The sequence below is a fragment of the Equus quagga genome, unplaced genomic scaffold, assembly GCF_021613505.1.
Source record: "Equus quagga isolate Etosha38 unplaced genomic scaffold, UCLA_HA_Equagga_1.0 149438_RagTag, whole genome shotgun sequence".
NCBI classification, from domain to species: Eukaryota; Metazoa; Chordata; class Mammalia; order Perissodactyla; family Equidae; genus Equus; species Equus quagga.
In genome coordinates, this window is record NW_025796830.1 from 7717 (window position 1) to 27861 (window position 20145).

The 20145-nt window shown below is 35.5% G+C and overlaps 1 protein-coding gene across 1 annotated transcript; it reads right to left on the reverse strand.

Moving 5' to 3' along the window:
* Positions 1–11852: 11852 nt before the first annotated feature.
* LOC124233019 (killer cell lectin-like receptor 2) lies at positions 11853–19872 on the reverse strand (the record flags this gene model as incomplete). The annotated part of the gene is made up of 6 exons (XM_046650010.1): positions 19758–19872; positions 18342–18431; positions 16887–17129; positions 15416–15558; positions 13740–13846; positions 11853–11907 (listed from the first exon to the last, which is right to left on the reverse strand). Coding segments are annotated over exons 1-6 (753 nt in total), but the record flags the coding sequence as incomplete, so codon positions are not given.
* Positions 19873–20145: the final 273 nt, after the last annotated feature.

Sequence of the window (20145 nt, forward strand, 5' to 3'; positions counted from 1 at the left end):
TTTCCAAAATTCCTCTAGCCAACTTTGTCTTAAGTTTCAACGGCCAAAGGTGGGTCACATGGCCAATCTAGCTGCAAAGGGAGCTGGAATAGTGAGTAACTTGTGGGAATGGCAGATGAATAGGTCATTTGAAATGGCTCATGAATAGGCCAACAGTCTGCCACCCAGCACTAAGGCTACCACAAGACTTAATCAGACATCAAAAAATTTTTGAGGACTTCTTATTTATACCCCAAAATAAATGTAAAAGTCATGAATCCAAGAGGGCTCTTTTACTTTTCAGAAAATGAATGAGGAACTGTATACCACAGGATATAGTGATAAAGAAATATCCTATACTGTATTACTTGTTTGTCATTTTTACCCTCTGCTAGTTTATCTGTGGCAATTATCAGTAAAAAACCTTAAAAGCAAAGGAACCCACATAATGGCCTTTGAGGTAACAAAAATGGTAGAGTTAAAAAGAGCCCATATGAGGTACATGTTCTGCTTAGGGGTGATCCTAAGAGATACCATAGGTAGTAACAACTTTAAATGGAAAAAAGAAAGAGGGATGAGTTGCATCAAAGAAGAAAAGAAAAGCAGTCTAGGCCTCAGCAGGAATTTTTAGATACTTTTTGATCTCTCTACAATATTTATTCTCACATCAATTCTTTAAATAATTGCTTTTATTTGCCTGTTCTGGCTAAACACCATGCCCATTGTCCCTATATACAGCTCCTCTAGGAATGCCCAGTATCTTACCTTCCAGCAGTGGTAATAGTCTGTGGAAAGTGATGCATTTTTCTTCACTCATCCTGAAGGAGATTTGTTCTCCAATTCGTCCAACTGCAAATACATACTCTTCCTCCAAATCCAGTTGAATAGATTTCCTTGGAAAGTCTTCCTTGTGCCTCAGCCTCAGTGAACTCCATCCCCCTATGAGTTCTCAGAGCACTTTAATTATGACCCAAATACTTATCTTTTCACATTGCATTTCAATTGTCTGTAGGTATCTCTGCCCTTAGAAATTTAAGCTCCCTAAAGGGAGAGTCTGTGGCTTAATTACCTTCATAATTTGAATAACAAGTATAATGCCTTGCATAGGGTAAAGGTAAAATAAACAATTGTTAAACAAATGAATAAAGGAACAAATAAATGCTCTTTTAAAGAAGACAATTATAAACAAGGAAAATTGAAAAGAAGGGGCAATTAATTCTGTCTCACAGTGTCTAAGAAAGAATAATTTGATTTGAATGGCTTTGTCCCTACACTAAAATACAAAGTATTCACCTCTAAAAAATTTTCATCTAATTAGGAAGAAAAAAACTCTGATATTGTAGTTTGTCTGTATAACTACAGAGAACAAAAAATTCCCTATCTAAATTATTATGGTTTATAACTAGGCATAAAGTCTAACTAGAAAGGATGATACAAAATATTCACAAAAATAATATTATTTCTAAAGAAAGAAAAAGGTAAACTTATATCTTCTCCACTTTCCTCAGTCTTTATAATTCACTTTATTCTGTTCCAAAGGAAAGATCCCTTAGAGGGGCCCAGCATTGTTCCATTTCCAGAATAGAAATTCTTCTACTCAATGACCTGCTTTTAATTTAACTAAATTCAGTTTGAAAATATTCTAATTGAGGAGATTCAATTCTCTTCCCTAAAGTTCAATTGCCCTGACTTTCCTCTACTGTTCTTGAATTTCAAATATCAATCTCCATCAGATAGAATTAAGGATGTCAACAAAATCTCTAAAAATGGTGGCTGATGACACCTTTGACCTTACCTGAAAGTTCCATAGTTTTGTCAGAAATAAGACTTGAGAGTGTTTCACTTTCCCTAATAAAGGCTGAACAGGAGGAAAAGATCTGCTATGCAGCACAACTGAAAATATTCTCAGCGTAGAATAGGAGATCTTGACATTTCAGAGACATTCTCAAAGTTTCTGTTCTGGTCAGAATTCTTATATATGTTTACACTTTTTTAAAAGGACCTCTTCACCCTAGGGAATAGGTAAACAACAAGTACCTTGAGGTTAATAGTTTTGACTGATAAATGAAGGAAAAAATAATACCATAGATGACTAGATAATGTAAGGAAGGAAAGAAGAAAGGATGAGAGAAAAAAAAAAAGAAAAGGAGGAGGAAGTGAGAACTACTGGAAATAATCTAATCAAAGATGTGAGAGCGTTAGCTGGGAATCTCTGTGATCATTTTGCATGTAGTTTTCAGGGAGAGATCTCATCTTTCTCAATGTTGCGTGAGAGGAAATCCAAGTGAGAACTAAGACAATGGAAGAATGTTGTGTTGGACAGCACCTCCCACATTGGGGCAGACAGAGAAAATGAAGAAAATACACAAGAGAACTCTTTGCTTAGAAAACCGTATAAATTCAAACTGTCAGAAAATGAGAGAGAAGGATAATTATCTCTTAATTAGTCAGAGAAAAGATTACATATACTGAATTATTGTAGCTTTATAAGTGTCATTGCTCTTATGTTTTACTTTGCTAAATTATTGGGAAGAAAATCACACAACTTTCTTTTCTTTCAATGAGAGAATAAAAGAATGATGGTCAAATATTTAAGTTATATTATGAAATATACATTATATTATATATGCAACATGGCTCCCATGTCTGGAAACATAAGCAAAGTTATATAATAATGGTTTGTTGGTATCACTTACAATATAACAACATTAGATGACATGTTCACTTTCTTCCTCATTAGCAATTTATTATGCAAATTAGGAATAAATGTATTACAATAATGTAACATTTCCATCAATCCCTGAACATGCTTCCGTGATGATTTACCTGCAGTGATTTTTGTCTCTGATTTTTATTTATAAACCTGTAACTTTAGCACACCCCAGAATTAATCAAGGCAGTTAATCTTCAAAAAGGAAAAGAAAATATTATCTACATTTCCAAACTTTAGCCACCCTGTATTTAACATATATTATGTATATTGTGAACTTCTCCCTAATTATCATATCCATTCCTCATTAGTAAGTTATTTGCTATTGTGGATATGTATCTTTTAATTAATGATCACTTTGCCAAGTAGCCTAGATTTTAGGCAATTACTATGATGTCATATTCATTTTCAATTTGCAGTTTCCTATACAGAGTAGTTGCTTAATAAATATTTCTTGAATAAAAATGAACTCTTAAAATTTCCTTATTTACCTTTGAAGTACATTTTGTTTATTTGACACTTAAAGTATGCACCATCCAGAGCCCTATTTCCTCTGATGGTTTTATCACAAACACTCAGATTTTTCAAATGAAGTCTTAGAGCTCCCACTACTCTGCGTATACTTCTCACCACAACAAGAGAGTTTTCTTCATATTCAACTGAAGAAATTTCTTCTCCTTTTTTTAAAAATGCTCACTTCTCTTCTAAGATAACCCTGATGAAAGCCACTGATGTATTTTGTTTTGTATTGCTTTAACGACAAAAGCGAACTGCTACTAAGTGAGGAAATAAACTTGTTTAAAATTTATACAAATTATGAAAGAGGGTGTAAAAAATATTTTTCAGTTCAACTCAGATGAAGGAACATTTACTTAATGTAGCCCAAAGTGACACAATGGAAGATGAAAGAGTTTAATAGAGCAGGAAAATGGGCAGTTAACTCTGACTGGGCTGGAATGTGAGCAACTATACAAGGATGTGCCATTCAAACTGATTCTTAAAAGAAAACTAATTTTAGCTGTAGAAATGGGAAGAGAAAAAACACATCAGCCCGAATGAAACTCATGACTAGAGCAAGTAATGGTTGAAACAACCAGCATTTAGCACAGAGAATTCAAAGCCCACGATAACCACTTCTGAAAGTGAATGATCTTATGGATTTTTGTGTAAAATATCTGGATTCTGCTTTGAAATTCTGACAAAGACAGGAAAGATAAAATCAAAAGAGGAAAAACTGAAAACAACCCTATTCCACATTATCAATTTCCAATATACTTCCCTTGACATCATGAGTCAGCATCTACCCATTGAGGATGAACTCAGTATCAGATTCAGCTCTCTTTTAAATCAGATTCAATTTGTATCTCCACTTGGTCTTACTGCTACTGTAACAAACTGAAGGGCCTATTTTAAATAATTACTTGCATGAAACTGTTGCACCTGCCATTTTTAAGTGCCTATGATAACATACAGATGGGTTATAAGATATGGACCAAATCCTCACTGCAAACTCCCCAGAATGGCTACAATCCTGCCTTTCATTACATGACACCATCTTAACCAAGGGTTTCTTTGCAAACAGCCTGAGGAAATCATTATGTGACAACACTTAATTGGGGGAAGGAGTGAAATCCAAAGGAAGCAAGAATGAAAGGACAAAGGAAAGAGAAATGAGTCAGGAAAGGAGGAAAAGGAAGCACAAGATGACACATTTTCAGAAGCTGGCCACAGCTTCACAAGAAAAGTTTTTCAGTCATTCACATGGAACATCTCTGGGGAGTCCTTACACAAAAACTGCATCTTCAAAGCATCCATGAAGTTGGAGGAGAAAGCTAGCAGTTTGTTGGCAGCCTCTTTCCTGTCTTCTGTCTTTTTCTGATGAAAATTTGCCATATAGGGCCTTTATATCCCTGCATTTATGGATTGTATTACTTGAACCTTTCAGGCCACCTCTGAAATCCACAGCCTCTGAGGGATCTGGCCAACTTGGCACTGAATCTACTGTGGCTCCTACCAAGATGGACATGATGGAGACCATGCCAACATCTGGCCTTGTACAGGTTATGATAATCTAGTTTTACAACTGTAGATACAAAACAAGCATTGCTGGGGCTGCTCTGGCTGGGAAGCAGGGTAAGCATCCAGGTGAGTGAGAGAGATGAGCTGAGAGACCAGGGAAAACACAGGAATTAGGTCCAGTATACTGCCCAGTGATGGGAGATGCTTGAACCCATATAGCAAAAGCTTTATGAACTTTCTAGTTTAACTTTGATCTCATAGGTAAAGATCTAAGTTTGACAAGAGGATATACAAGCTTTCACTTAAGAAGCCAGGAGTAAAAGCAGTGAAACTCAAAATAAGCAGAAGAGAGGAAATAATGAAGATAAAAGATGAAGTAAATAAGATGGAAAATGGACAAATAGAAAAAATCAATGAAACAAAAAGCTGGTTCATCAACAAGATCAATAAAATTGATACAAATCTGTAGCTAGCTTAATCAAGAAAGAAAAACACAAACACAACAATATTAGAAATACAAACAATATCAGAAAAGAAAGGACATGATTACAGATAATAAGGAAATAACAGCAAATAGATAATAAGGAAATATTATTGTTACAGGTTGAAATGTCTCCTCCAAAACGATATGTTTAAGTCCTAACCCTTGTACCTATGAATGTGACCATATTTGGAAATAAGGTCTTTGTAGATGTAATTACCTTAAGATGAGGTCATTAGAGTGGGCCCTAACCCAATATGACTGGAGTCCTCATAAGAAGAGGAAACTGCATGTAAAGAGAGAGAGACCCATGGGGAGAATGCCACGTGATGACAGAGCCAGAAATTGAGGACTGCAGCTGCAAGCCAAGTGACACCAAGGATTGACAGCCTCCATCAGAAGCCAGAAAGAGGCAAGGAAAGATTCTACCCAGAGTCTCAGAGGAAGCATGCTGACACCTTGGTGATGGACTTCTGTCCTCCAGAATAGTGAGAGAATCAATTTTGGGTTTTTTAAGCCATCAAATTCGTGGTGCTTTGTTACAGCAGTCCTAGGAAACCAATACAATGAAAAACAATATGACAATAAATTTGACAGGTTAAATAAAATAGACAGATTTCTTGAAAGACAAAAATTTTCAGAATTGACAAGAAACAGAATGCCTAAATAACCCTAAGTCTATTAAAGAAATGGTATTCTTAATCAAATACCTCCTCCCAAAGAAAACGTTAGACCCAGACTATTTCACTACTAAATTCAATCTAACATTTAAGCAATGAAAATACAATGTCTATCCCCATAAAATAGATGGATATTCAAAAATAGTCCAAATGAATACATAAGGCCATTGTTTCTCCAATACTGTAAACATAAAAGACCTTTTAAAAAAGAAAATGACCAATATCTATGATGAATATAAAAAAAAAATTCCTTAACAAAATATTACCCATGCAAATCTAGCAATATATTACAAAAAAGATGATAAATTCAGCATGACCAAGTGGATTTATCCAAGAAGTGTAAGTTTTCCTTAACACTGATAAATCAGGGTCTGGCCTGGTATTGTAATGGTTAAGTTCATGCTCTCCACTTCAGTGGCCTGAGCTTTGTAGGCTCAGATCCTGGGCGTGGACCTACACACTGCTCATCAAGCAATGTTGTAGCTACTTCTGACATAGAAAATGGAAGAAGATCAACACAGATTTTAGCTCAGTGACAATCTTCTCCAAGCAAAAAGAGGAAGATTAGCAAAGGCTGTTAGCTCAGGGCCAATCTTCCTCACCAAAAAAAAAACAAAAAAAACAATCAATAAACATGATTCACTATAATAAGTAATTCAGAAAGAAAATCTATATAATTATCTCAACAGATGTTGAAAAATTATATGACAAAATTCAACTCCCAGTCATGATGAAAGCCTCAGTCAATAAGAACAGAAGCTAATTTCCTCAACATGATAAAGAGGATCCACAAAAACCCTACAGCTGACCTCATCTAATACTGAAAGACCAAATGCTTTTCTTCATAAGACTGGGAACAAGTTGTGGGGGACTGGCATTGGCCACCCCAAGATATGTCTCTTTGGCATGAGGATTATTTGGGGCTGGGACAGGGAAGGAGGCTCTGAGGAATGGAACTTGCTTACCCTTTGTTAAGAAACACTTACATTTGTAGGGGAAATCTCCATCTGTAAAGCTGCCTCCCTCTCTATACCAGGAAGAAGAAAGGGGATGACCTTATCTCTAGAAACTCTTAATCAATGCCAAAGGCAAGGACTTAAATCTGCATAATAACTTTATTCCTGTTTCTGGTAACCTCCTGTAACTGACTCCCCCCACCCCCAGCATACTCCTTTGTCGTTAGCTGGATGTGATATTTAAGGTGAGGGCTTCAGCAATTTGGGGAGTTGCTCAGCTTGCCTGAGCCTCTCCCGTGTATACATGTTATAAAGCTTTGTTTAATTTTCTCCTGCTATTCTATCTCATGTGAATTTAATTTTTTCTCCAGCCAGATGAACCCAGAGAGGGTAGAGGAAATGTATTCCTCTCCTACAAAGTCAAGGATGCCTATCTATCATCACTTCTCCTCAACATTGTCCTCAACCAGGTCCTAGCCAGTACAATAAAAGCAAGAGAAAAAATGAAGGAAAGGAAAAAGCAAAACTTTCTACACATCATAGGACATGATTATGTACATCAAAAAGAAATATCCTAAAGAATCTACAAAAAAAAAAATGGAAATAAGTAAATTTAGCAAGGTGAGAGGATATGAGGTCAATTTACTAAAACCAATTTTATCTTTATAAACTAACAACAAATAATTTGAAAAAAATGTTAAATGCCACTTATAATAGCATCAAAAATATAAATTTAACAAAATATGTATAAGATCTATAACCCGAAATGTATCACATTGTTGAGAGAAATCTAAAAAGACCTAACGAAATGGAGAGAGAAATCATGTTCATGAATGGTAACACTCAACATTGTCAAGATGGCAATCCTCCCAAATTAATCTACAGATTCAATGCTGTCCCAGGCAAAATCTCATGAAGCATTTTTGAAGAAATTTGGAGAAAATTCAACATCCTAGAATGGCCAATATAGTTTTGAAAAAGAACAAGTTTGGAGGATTAGCACCTCTGATTCCAAGGCTTACTATAAAGCTATGTCACTGAGACAGTAGGTATTACCGCAACAATAAGCACATAGATCACTGAGACAAAACAGAGAATCCAGGAATAGACCTGCACAGATATGGTCAACTAATTTTCTACAAAGGCACCAAAGTAATTCAATGGAAGATAGGGAAGTCCTTTCAACAAACTGTACAAAAAAGTGGACGTCTATATGAAATAATAGTAAGCCTCAGCCTTTTTCTCACACACAAAAATTAACATGAAATGGGTATAGGTTAAACATGTAAGTTAAAACTTTAAAACTTCTAGAAGCAAACATAAGATAAAAATCTCTGTGACCTTAACGTTGGCAAGATAGGACATAAAAGCACAAAAAAAGAAGAAAATGATAAATCAGACTTCATCAAAATTTTAAAACTTCTACTTCTTGAATGACACCATTAAGAAAATGAAAAAGGAAGACAGACTGGAAGAAAGTATTTGCAATACATATATACATATATACATATAGATATTGTAGGGGAGGAAGACATTTCCTCTATCCAAATGTGGGTTTGTCTAGCCGGAGAACGAATTAAATTCACATGAGACAGAATAGCAAGAGAAAATTAAACAAAAGCTTTATGAGGAACCATGGCCCGGGCCTTTCTTCCCGAAGGAAGAAAGGGCACAGAAGAAGTGGGGTGCACAGAGTGGTTATATACCCCCAAACAGGGTGTTTCACATATGATTGAAATGTCCCTCCCACAATAGTCACAAGATTGCCCTGTAGGCACAGCACTTGATGGGCACAGCAGATAGTGGGTCTGCTATCTCGGTCGGAGTAGCAGAAGGCAATTCTATTGTCTAGAGCTGGGTGGTCACAGGTGAGCGCAGCGATCAGTTCCTAGCCTAAGGAAAGATGCTTAATCCTAAAGGAAATGCCAACGTTGGGAGGGGGAGGGATGTCAGTTACAGGAGGTTACCAGAAACAGGAATAAGATCATTATGCAGATTTAAGTCCTTGCCTTTGGCATTGATTAAGAGTTTCTAGAGAGAAGGTCATCTCCTTTCTTCTTCCTGGTACAGAGAGGGAGGCACCTTTACAGATAGAGATTTACCTTACAAAAGTAAATGTGTCCTAACAAAGGGCAAGTTCCATTCCTCAGAGCCTCCTTCCCTGTCCCAGTTTATCAAAAGCAATCAGCCTCAAATAATCCTGATCCCAAAGAGACATATCTTGTGGTGGCCAATTCCAGACCCCTACAATATATGCATGTATCTAACAAGGGATTTGTATCCAAATTATATAAAGAACTCTTACAACTCTGTAAGACAACAGACAAACCCAATTTTCAAAAAAGATTGAACAGACACTTCAATGGGCAAAAGGTTGAACAGACACTTCACAAAAGAGGATACACAAATGGCCAATAAACACATGAAAAGATGCTCAATGTCATTAGTCTTAAGGAAAATGCAAAATAAAAACCACAATGAGATACCATTACACCAACCATAATGAGTAAATGTAAAAAGCCTGACAATATCAAGTGTTGGCAATGATATGAAGCAACTTGAACTCTCATATGTTGCTACTGGGAAAATAAAGTAATGCAACCACACTGGAAAACAAACTAGAAGTTTCTTACAAAATTAAACATGCACTTACCATAAGATTCAACAATCAAATTCCTAGGTATTTAATAAAAAGAAATGAAAACACATGTCCACACAGAGACTTGCACATGAATGTTCATGGCAGTTTTATTCGTAATAGCCAAACACTGGAAACACAGCAAATGTCCATAGGTGGATGAACAAATTGTGCTATATCTTTACAATGGAATGCTACTCAGTAACAAAAAGAATGAACTAATGATACATGCAAGAACATGAACTAACTTGAAAAACATGCTGAGCAAAAAGAAGCCAGATACAAAAGAGCACATGATGTAGGAAATTCTATAATAGGCAAAACTAATTGATAGTGACAGAAAACATAGCACTGCTTGCCTGGGACTGGGTGGGTGGGGAGGAGCAGAGAAGAGTTTTGGAGGTGAGGAAAATGTTCTATGTCTTGATTTGTTGGTATTTAAGTGGTGTATACATTTGTTAAAAACCCATTGATCTCATGATTTAAAATAGATGTGTTTTATTGCATTAAAGTATAATTCAATAAAGTTAATATTTAAAATGTTAAGGTCAAGAAAAACAAGGAAATCACGAAGAACTATCCCAGATTAAAGGAGACTAAAGTGACATCACAACTAAATGTATTGCATGATCCTGAACATGGAGGAGAAACACCTATAAATGACATTGTGGGGGCAGTTGACAAAATTTGAATAGGGATTATAGATGAAATCATAGTACTGTAGAAATGCTAAATTCCCTGATTTTGATAATTGTACTATGTTTATACAAGACATAGTCCTTGTTCTTGTAAAATATTTAGACAAAGAGACATAATGTCCTCAATTTATTATCAAATGGATCAGCGAGGAGAGAGAAAGAGAACTGCCAAGTGCAGCTAAAACAAAATAGAAACAAATGGTAACTATGGATAAAGGTTATATGAGAGCTCCTTGTATGATTGTTTTAACTATTCAATAAGTTTGAAATTATAGTAAAATCAATAAATTTTTTTTTTAATGAGAGGTAAGCATCTAGATTAGGGGGACACGGGGGAGGAAAACTACTTTTTAGTTCTTAATTGTGCTCTCTCTCAAAGCCTGAGGCTATTGAAATGATTTATCCTATCTATAAGGAAAAGACCTAGCTAGTCTCTTTATCAGAGTTCTCTAATTGGCTCTGTGGCTGGTTCAGGGAAAGAGAAAGAGAATTTTGCAGGGTCATTAAAGAGAGAGGTAACTGCTTTCCAAAGACAAAATCTTCCCCTTTTTCCCAAGAAGACAGATGGCATCTGATCTGCTAAATCATGGTCCAAAAGAGCATTTTCTTCCTCTTCCAACTCATCTCTCTTTACACAGTGGAACAAGTCCTGCTGTCAAAAACATTAATTTGTAAGTAATCACAAATTATCATAGGAAACAAACAAAAGAATGACAAAAATCCATTTCACCTTTCCTTCTGTGTCAGTTGAAGTGGGGCATTTAAAACACAATCAATTCTCTTCTCACAGATGCAATTATAGGGGGCAGAGCAATCAGTATTTGTTATTCTTGTTGAGGTTAAAAACGCACATTTTCCTTCTCTCTCAGGAAGCAAACTCATTATTGAAGAGCTACTGTAGAACAGAAAACATACATGGTCGACTGTTGAATTCTGAAGCTGACAATAACATAAATCATAATCTTTTTAAGTCTGTTGCCTAAAGATCTGGAATATGGAAATGTTAATCATAACTTCATCACTAAAAGATTTTCTTTCACTTTTACCTCATTAACTAGAATAACAGCCTATTGATCACACCCATAATCTTCCATTTTATTGCCCACTAAGAATTTCTGTTCAGAAGGCAAAATTACCCTGCAATATTGCTATGGGATCTTGATAAATAGCAAACCGGCTTTCTAATGCTAATTTTTTCAATAAAATTGAGAGATTAAAAAGAACTGAATTTCTATGACAAAGATAACCAGTTCTTGTGTGCATATACGTTAAGGAGAAAAAAATAGAATTGGAATATAGGTAGAGATGAGGTTGTTTAATGGATGTCTTTATTCATTTTGTTTCTTTTCCTTCCCTACCCTATAGCTAATAATTATTAGCTAAAACATAACAATCCATTGAAAAATATCTAAAAGCAGGACTTCTATCTCAGCAAAGTGGTGGATTAGATATCGGAACTATCTTCCTATTGAAACAATTAATAATGATGAATAAAAAAAATTTAAACCTTGAATAAATTTATGAACTGGCAAGAAGCAAATTCATACTCAGGCTGACGGTTAAGTAAAAGTGGGAACCCAGAAGGGTAAGTGAAGCTCTGAAGTCGATTTTTCCCTTAATTGATGTAGTAGGCTGAATAATGAATTCCACCCAAGATTCTACATAGAAGACAAGCTACCTAGAGTGCAAACCCAAAAGGGATATATCTTCAGTATAAACCACCGAAGAACTTTCTTGAATCTTGGACTTAAACAGAAGAGAAAAAGATTAATCTCAACTAAGAGTTCAAAATCTTATCATCAAAATCACCATCCCTCATGTAGTCTGCATTTGCTTTATTATTTAAGAATATTCAAATCTGCTACAGGAATAAAGAGAAATAAACAAGGAAGATAAATGAAACTAAATAGCTCATGAGGCAGAGGTGGAACACATAAGCTGTGTTAAGTACGTATAAGTAACCTATGAGACAGGTTAAGTATAGATACAGTAAGTAGAACATGTGTGTGCTGATCATGGGAAAGGAAGAAAGAGCGACTTAGACACTAAATATAATACTCAAAATATACTCGGTGCACATGGATACTCAACATCCATGAGATCTTAAGGTCCCCAACCAATGGTGACACTCATTCTGGCCCTCTGCCTAAGAAACTCAAATAAAACCCATACTCCTAAGGTTGATTAGAAAACTGCTGCTGTGGCCTGGCTTACATGCTCCTGCATCTCCCCAATAGAGAAAATGTTCATGCTGCCCTCAAGAACCTTCTGTCTGTTGGGCCCCTTTACTCAAACCTCAAGTCTGGTGCTAGAAACCTTCAGCAGGGAAGGGGTATGCAGCATAGAGAGCCAGGCCACATGAAGACTGCATGACCCAGGACTCAGTTGATCCTTTCACCCGCTTGCACCTTGTCCTAGATGGCAACCTCGCCCATCCCACCCAAGTGTGAGAGCTAAAGAAATGGGATACATTTCTTTCCCCTTGCAGAGTGCAATGAGTTTTAAATTGACTTAATTAATCATGCAATTTGAGCTTGTTAATTTGGCTCATGAGCCTTTTTGTTCTGTGACCTCTGAGATTGTTGGCCTGAAAGTGTACTTAGAGGCTACAATTACATTAACGTAATTTCCTGCATGACATGTTTTGTAGGTTTGCAGCCCAGAACTAGACTTACAGGGCCCATATCTAGAATTTAGAATCAGTGGTCCTGATTCATAGTGCCCCACGGAATCCAATCTTGAAGAAGCCACCTTCATCTCAATCCTTGAATAATTTCCACAGCAGATCAAAAAGGGAAACAAAAATCACTAAACGCTGTGAAGAAAATGGCATGATGAACAAAAACCAGCAGAAACAATAGAGTGGACTCACAAAACTTCAAAGATAAGAATGATCAGATACCAAATACAAAATAAGAACAATTACTGTCTTTCAAGAAATAAAAGACAGTGTGAAAACATGAGTAACTAGCAAGAAGATTTGGAAACATAAAATAGAATTTCTACAAATAAAGAATATAATATGTCACCTAGATTTTTAATAAATCATTGAACAGTTTAACAGCAGATAATAATTAAATGTAAACTCAAGAGTTTACAAAATATTGCACTTCAAAACAGAAGAACTATGGTGAAGGTATATGTGCGTGTGTATATTCACAAATATTTATATTTATAAATTATATAAACTAATAATTTAAAGGAGTTTCAAATGAATTTTGGGGATATTCAAAATATCCATTGGAGGTTGTCGATGGGATCACTATGACTAAGTCAGGATGATCCAATCTCTTCATAGCACTTTATGATTTTGTTTTATTTTGTGTACCTCAGAACACATCCTTCTGAGTATGTGTTTTGCACCATAGTCTTATTATTGTTAATAACTCTGTAGTACACATCTCATCCTTTTTAGCAATACTTTCTAAAACACTTTCTTAATCATTCTACTTATTCTTACCAATGACCTCTGCTTCAAAACGAGTTAAGCTGTGCAAAATAAGAGAAGATTCCTTTTAGATACAGTCCTTCCAAGGCCAAAACCAATATCAGAGTTTGGATGCATTCCAAAGACTTACGTTCCAAGAGACGTGCCATTGTCGATCCATTTCCACTTTCTTTCCTCTGCATTGTATGATAATCCAATCCAGTAGCTATCTCCATAAGTCTGGGGTTGAACAAAGTCCTATTAAGGAAACAAAACATATTATGTGACTAAATTCCAACTTGTTCAAGAATGAAAAGAAGGACAGGTAAAGGGCCCAGCTGTTTCTCTGGCAAGTACTCTGCTCCTCTCTACATCATCCTTCATCTCTCCTTCCTAGTGTTTTCATTTTTCAAAGTACTTTTCTCCAGGATTATTTATTTATGTTAAAGATGGCTGCTAGTCTCATAGATTATTTAAAACATGGAAAAATTTAAAATCTAAATATCTAACAATAGAAGAATTGTTGAACAATTTATGACACTTTATGAAACTATTCAACATCAGGCTCCAGAAAAATACTTACAGATGTAGAAAAATGATCATTACATATTCTTAAGCGAAAAAAGGAATCTTCAAAACAAATTTATTAAAACAACAAGTGTATGTGGAGAGATGTGCCTTAGAGGCTTTAGCCTCATCAGAGAAAGCCTTGCTGGAGTTCAGTAATTGGAAGTGGTGAACGGAAAAAGGGAAGTATTTGGAAATATTTATACTCCAAAAATGTAATACATCAAAGTGATATATTACATAATATCTGATTAAATGACAGAATGTATTTTAAAATATAAGTTTAAATTTAACTGTGTTTTACTGCAACAAACATAAAAAGTTATTTTATGACTTGATACCATAAATTCTTTTGTAATTTAAAGTATCTATTACATTTGCATATAAACTTTGTGTTGTTTTCCTAAATGATAAACAGAGGTTTCAGGCTGATTTTTGCAAACATTTCTGTATAAAAACACATTTTGTATGTGGATAGTCTTTATTAGTAAGAGATTAAAAACAAAATTTTAATATTGTTGTCACTGTATTTTCTCTTTATATAATTCTTTTTGAAAGGTATATATCTTGATGTAATATATAAGAACATTGAACAAGTAAATGTTACCTACAGATGCAATGAAAATCACTCTAAAGATAATTTGTAAAACTGTTATCACTTTTATCTTCCTCATTATTATCTCCTTTTTGCCAATGGGAAAACTGGGGCCCAGAGTAATTTACCCAGGTAAATTTACCCAAGGTCAGGCAGCCAGTAAGTGGCAGAACTGGATTTTACCCTAGGCAGTCTGGCTCCCATATTCCTAATAGTAACTATGACACTATGTTGACCCCGGGTTCTTAGTTGCCAGTTTATAGGGAACAATAACTGATGGTTCCAGGCTGCAATTTACCAAAGGATTAAGTACTTCATTAAAGGAAAAGCATATTTCTCTATGAGCAGGTCTCCTGCAGATTCTCAGAGAGGGAGATGATTACAAAGACCCAAACTGCACCTTCAAAGGCGTTTCCAATTTAGAAATAATAATGGTCATCAGGATAGATAATATGAATTGAATGCTCGATAAGTAACAAGATCATATGCTATTAGCAGGCAGGAGTCTCCCGGGAGACTTTGCGCAATTTTTGCTCACTCAACAGACACAACACAGAGAATAACTGAAGGTGCCTTTTCTGGATTCCCTCCTGTCCTGGAAATCTTGGGTCCAAGAATGAGAGACAGTCTAAGAGAATAAAAATGAATGTAACAATCCATGATACCAGTTCATCTTTATCACCTATCTTCAAAAGAGATAAATTGTAACATTGGCAAGTCTTTTGACATCCTGTCCAGTTTTCCTTTTTAGTGGTAAAATAATAGCAGTTTACTCCACAACAGGACCAGCGGTCTTCATTTAGCTTGCCTGCAATGTATAAGGTGAAACATTAAACTTCTTGTCCTCTGGTATTCTGTGAAGCAGAGTATTATATTTATCATCCCTCTATAAATAAATTCTTAATTGCTATCAATAATGATAATATGAGGTTAATAAATATTCTGGAAACCAAGAGAAATCTGCACTCCCACATTCACTGCAGCATTATTCACCCTAACAAAGACATCGAAACAACCTGCATGTCCATCGATGGATGATTCGATAAAGAAAATGTGTTTTAGACATAGACGGGATATTATTAAGCTTTAAAAAGAAGGAAATCCTGGCATATACAAGAGCATAGATAAACCTTGAGGATATTATGCTAATAACAGTGAAATAAGTCAATCACAGAAGAACAAATACAGCATGATTCCACTTATATGAGATATAAAAAATAGTCAAACTCAGAGGAACGGGAAGGGTAAAATGGTGGTTGCCGGGGCTGGAGATGGGTAGGAGCAGGGGAATGAAGGGTTGTTGTTCAATGGGTATACAGTTTCAATTATGCAAGATGAATAAGCTCTAGAAATCTGTCAGACAACATAAGGCCTACAGTTATTAATACTGAATTGTGCACTTAAAGACTTGTTAAAAGGGTAGATCTCATATTAACTGTTCTTACCACAAAAAATAAAGGAATATGAGGAAACTTTTGGAGATGATGGATTTGTCTATTACCCTAATTGTGGATGATTTAAATGATATATGCACAGGCCCAAACACATCAAATTGCATGCATTAAATATGTGCAGCTCTTTGCATAATAATAATACCTCAATAAAGATGTTATAAAAATAATAAATTAAAATTCAAAAAATAGATTCTGGAATACCTTCTGAAGTCAAGGCAAGATGGAAATACACATACAAACACAATTATCTTTACAACAGCATCCACATTAAAGGCTTTGTGCCCATTTTAGCCTAAGTATATTTTTACTAATAGCCTCCAATTTCACATCAGCAACAAAGTGGGAGAGTCTAATTTGCCCACAGTTCCAAAAGGATACAAATTTTCAGGGGAGCTGACATACTATTTCACCTTCTGGGAAGAGTAGAAATGCAAGAACTGCCGTTGAATTTTGGGAACCATAAGGTTCTGCTAATCCAAACATGTCTTCTGGGGGCTTCATCCCATATTTGAAACAAGTAACCCGAATACCCACACCACATCTAAGAGGCACAAACTAAAGTTGTTTAGTAGACCTGCATCACTAGCACATAGCCTCAGCCTCTTATTAGGCCTCAAAGCTTCTGGAGGGGGAAGAAATAATGAAAGGTCATGCTACCTTTCACTCATGATTTCTGCTATACCTGTATTTTGCAGAGACTTTGAAAAGATCCCCTGTTTTCGATGGCAGCTCATCTTTGCTTTAGAGAGTGACTCCAGGTCTTTCTTCAGCTGAAGATTTTCATTTTTGAGAATGTCATATTCTAGAGTCTTATTTGTCAAAAGTTGCTCCTTTAGGTAATTGTCCTTTTGTATAATGTTGTACTTTTGAGTGAAGTTTTGTGGAATTTCCTCCTGTTGAGGTTTTTCTTGAATACGCTTAAAAACTAAAATTAACAGTATAGATATAACACAAAACAGTACTCATAATGTTTAAATGTTGAAATTTAATAAAAAAGAAAAAGTCTCACTTTGACAACCAACCCATTTCATTACTTTAATTAGCAATTTGACATTTAGAATGTAACACCTCAATGAACTGACCACAGGAATTGAAACATCAAATTTCTCACTATTAGCAACTTAAGCATAGCGTAAATAAAGTAAGATATCTGAATAAAATTATAACGGTGACTCCTTATTGTTCAGTTTAATTTCTTTTTAACAGTTAGCACATCATTTACAAATAAATACAAAAGTAAAAATCAGTCAATCAACCTTTAGCAACACATCTTCTGAGTATGAAAAGCTGCACTAAGAAACATGAAGAAACAGCCCCGGTATTATTGGACTAGATGGAATATCCAGAGAAGAAAAAGGAGGAAGATCTAAATAGGTAATTTTATCTGAGTGAATCATAAGAGTGATTTTCTCTAAAGATGTCAAGGAATTCAGATAAAAGACAAAGGTTGAATTCAAGATCATCTAACATCCATGTGTAGAATCACTCTTTTTACTAAATTATTTCTTTATTGTGTACTTAGAAAACATCAAGGGAAAGTCATAATTTCTTTCTTTTTTTTTTTTTTGAGGAAGATTAGCTCTGAGCTAACATCTGCCACCATTCCTCCTCTTTTTGCTGAGGAAGACTGGCCCTGAGTTAACACCCACGACAATCTTCCTCGACTTTATATGTGGGATGCCTGCCACAGCATGACCTGACAAACAGTGCAAAGGTCCGCACCCCAGATCCAAACCAGCGAACCCCGGGTTGCCAAAGCAGAACACTCGAACTTAACTGCTGCACCACCAGGCAAGCCTCCATAATTTCTTTTGAAGAGTTGTTTTTAAAAGAATGTTTAGCCAAGATTCACAATGATCTAAAGTCAGAGGGCAGAATATTACTAAGTCCTGTATCAGAAAGAATGTTATCGTGTATTACACAGAATGAGAAAGCTCATTACAGATGAAGTCATTGGAATAGGTAAGTAAAATGAAAATGACACTGTGATGTGTCTGAGGAAAAATCACAAAAAAAGAGCCACCTGGGACATTGCCTGATTATAGCCAAGGAACAATTGTTGGAGCATGGTTAGTATCGGCATAATTAGTGGTTACTGCTATTACTCAGACTTGAAGGATATAGTTCAATTACTCACTCATTGTTTCCAACACTCTGACTGTCACCAAAAGAAGTAAACAGAGGATCCCAAGAGTCACTACCAAGAGATGCCAGGGCACTGAAAACTCTTGAAATAAAGAAGGAAGAAGATAATCATTAGGAAAGAGCCTGGCCCACTACTCACCTTAACCTAGGACAACATTTGGAACAAAAAGAAAATCTTCTCCAAAAATTTTACAAAAATATATCATGCAAATTGATTTAAATTTGTGATCTTGTAATTACAGTTTTAAAGTTTTCAATTTATGACTGACATACACTCATTGTAGAAATGTTACACACAAGAAAAGTCCTATAGGATTTTAAAAGTACATCCCTTATAACAGCACAGATAGCAATAGACACAATACACGTTTATAAGGATCTACACTGACATGTATACTCCTTCCTGTGATCACAATCATGAAGAGCAAGGACAAAGGAGTCAATATTCCTGAGAAATTGGTGGCCAATAGCGGCTATTCTGAAGCTGCGAATGTGACTGGGGTTCATCCTTAAAGGAGTTTCTAGCAATCAACTTTCTTTCCCATCAGTTCTGTTTGTTACTATATTTATCCTCCTAATTTTGAGGTCTTCAGTTTCTAAAGGTTGAATCTCTGTCACTAGATTAAACAAGTAAACGTTATTCTCAATTTAGAGTTCGTGACAATATTTGAGGAGAGAGAGAAAGAAAAGTTAGACTGCTCCTTTGGGTTTGAACATTTTTGTTACTTCATTGCCATTAGGTTTCGTAAGCATTTAAGACACTTAAAATATCGTTTCTGTGAATAAAAACATTGTTTCTAACGCATATTTTTCAAGTCTCATTGTTTAAAGTCTTTATTTGTCTAGGGAATGAAATCTTTTCTTGAGACTCTAGTCTGTCCTTTACTTTTAATTTTTTTTTGGAAACATTTGCTCTGACCTAACTTCGGTTTCCAATCTTCCTCTCTCTCTTTCTTTTTTCTCTCCAAAGCCCCTGCACTTAGTTGTATATTCTATTGCAAGTCCTTCTACTTCTTCTGTGTGAGCTGCCACCACAACATGGCTACTGACAGATGAATGATGTGGTTCTATGCCTGGGAACCAAACCTAGACTGCCAAAATGGAGTAGCTCAAACTTTAACTGCAAGGTCATCTTGGCTGGCTCTGTCCTTTACTTTTAAAGGCCTCATGACTTCCTCTTAAACAAATTTGAATGAAACATTCTATTAGCTTCTTAAATTTAAAAGAATTAATTAATTTCTCTGTTCTCACAAACTTTAAAAAATCAATCTCGTTCTACTAGTCTACACAGTTATGATTTCATATTAACATCTGAGAACCTAAAGTACAGATAGGAACACTTTCTTCAAAACTCTAAAGTTTGAGAATCCATAAAAGATGGGTGTATCTAGATGCTTAAAACATATACCTTTGTCATCATCTTTCCCAGGCCTTTGAGTACTGCCAGGCCTCAATCGATTTTGTGATGGTGAAGGAGCCTGAAGAAATCTCGAGGAGGAATAAGTCACTTCCTGATTGCTCATGTCTAGAATAAGAAGAGTAATATGTTTTGCATTAAAACTTTGCAACAGGAGTATTTCTGTCTAAAGAAAAATTAAAATGTCAGTCTATAGGAACCTCCCCAGGATTAAGAGGTATGTGTGTATATCTGTGTGTGTATGGGGGCGTTGTGTGTTTATCAACTCCTTTAAGCACCTAAAGCTCGTAGACTGAGTGTGATTTATATAAGCAATGGACAACATTTCCATATCTTTGATAAAGTTATTTATGCCCATTGTGATTACTGCCATAATTAT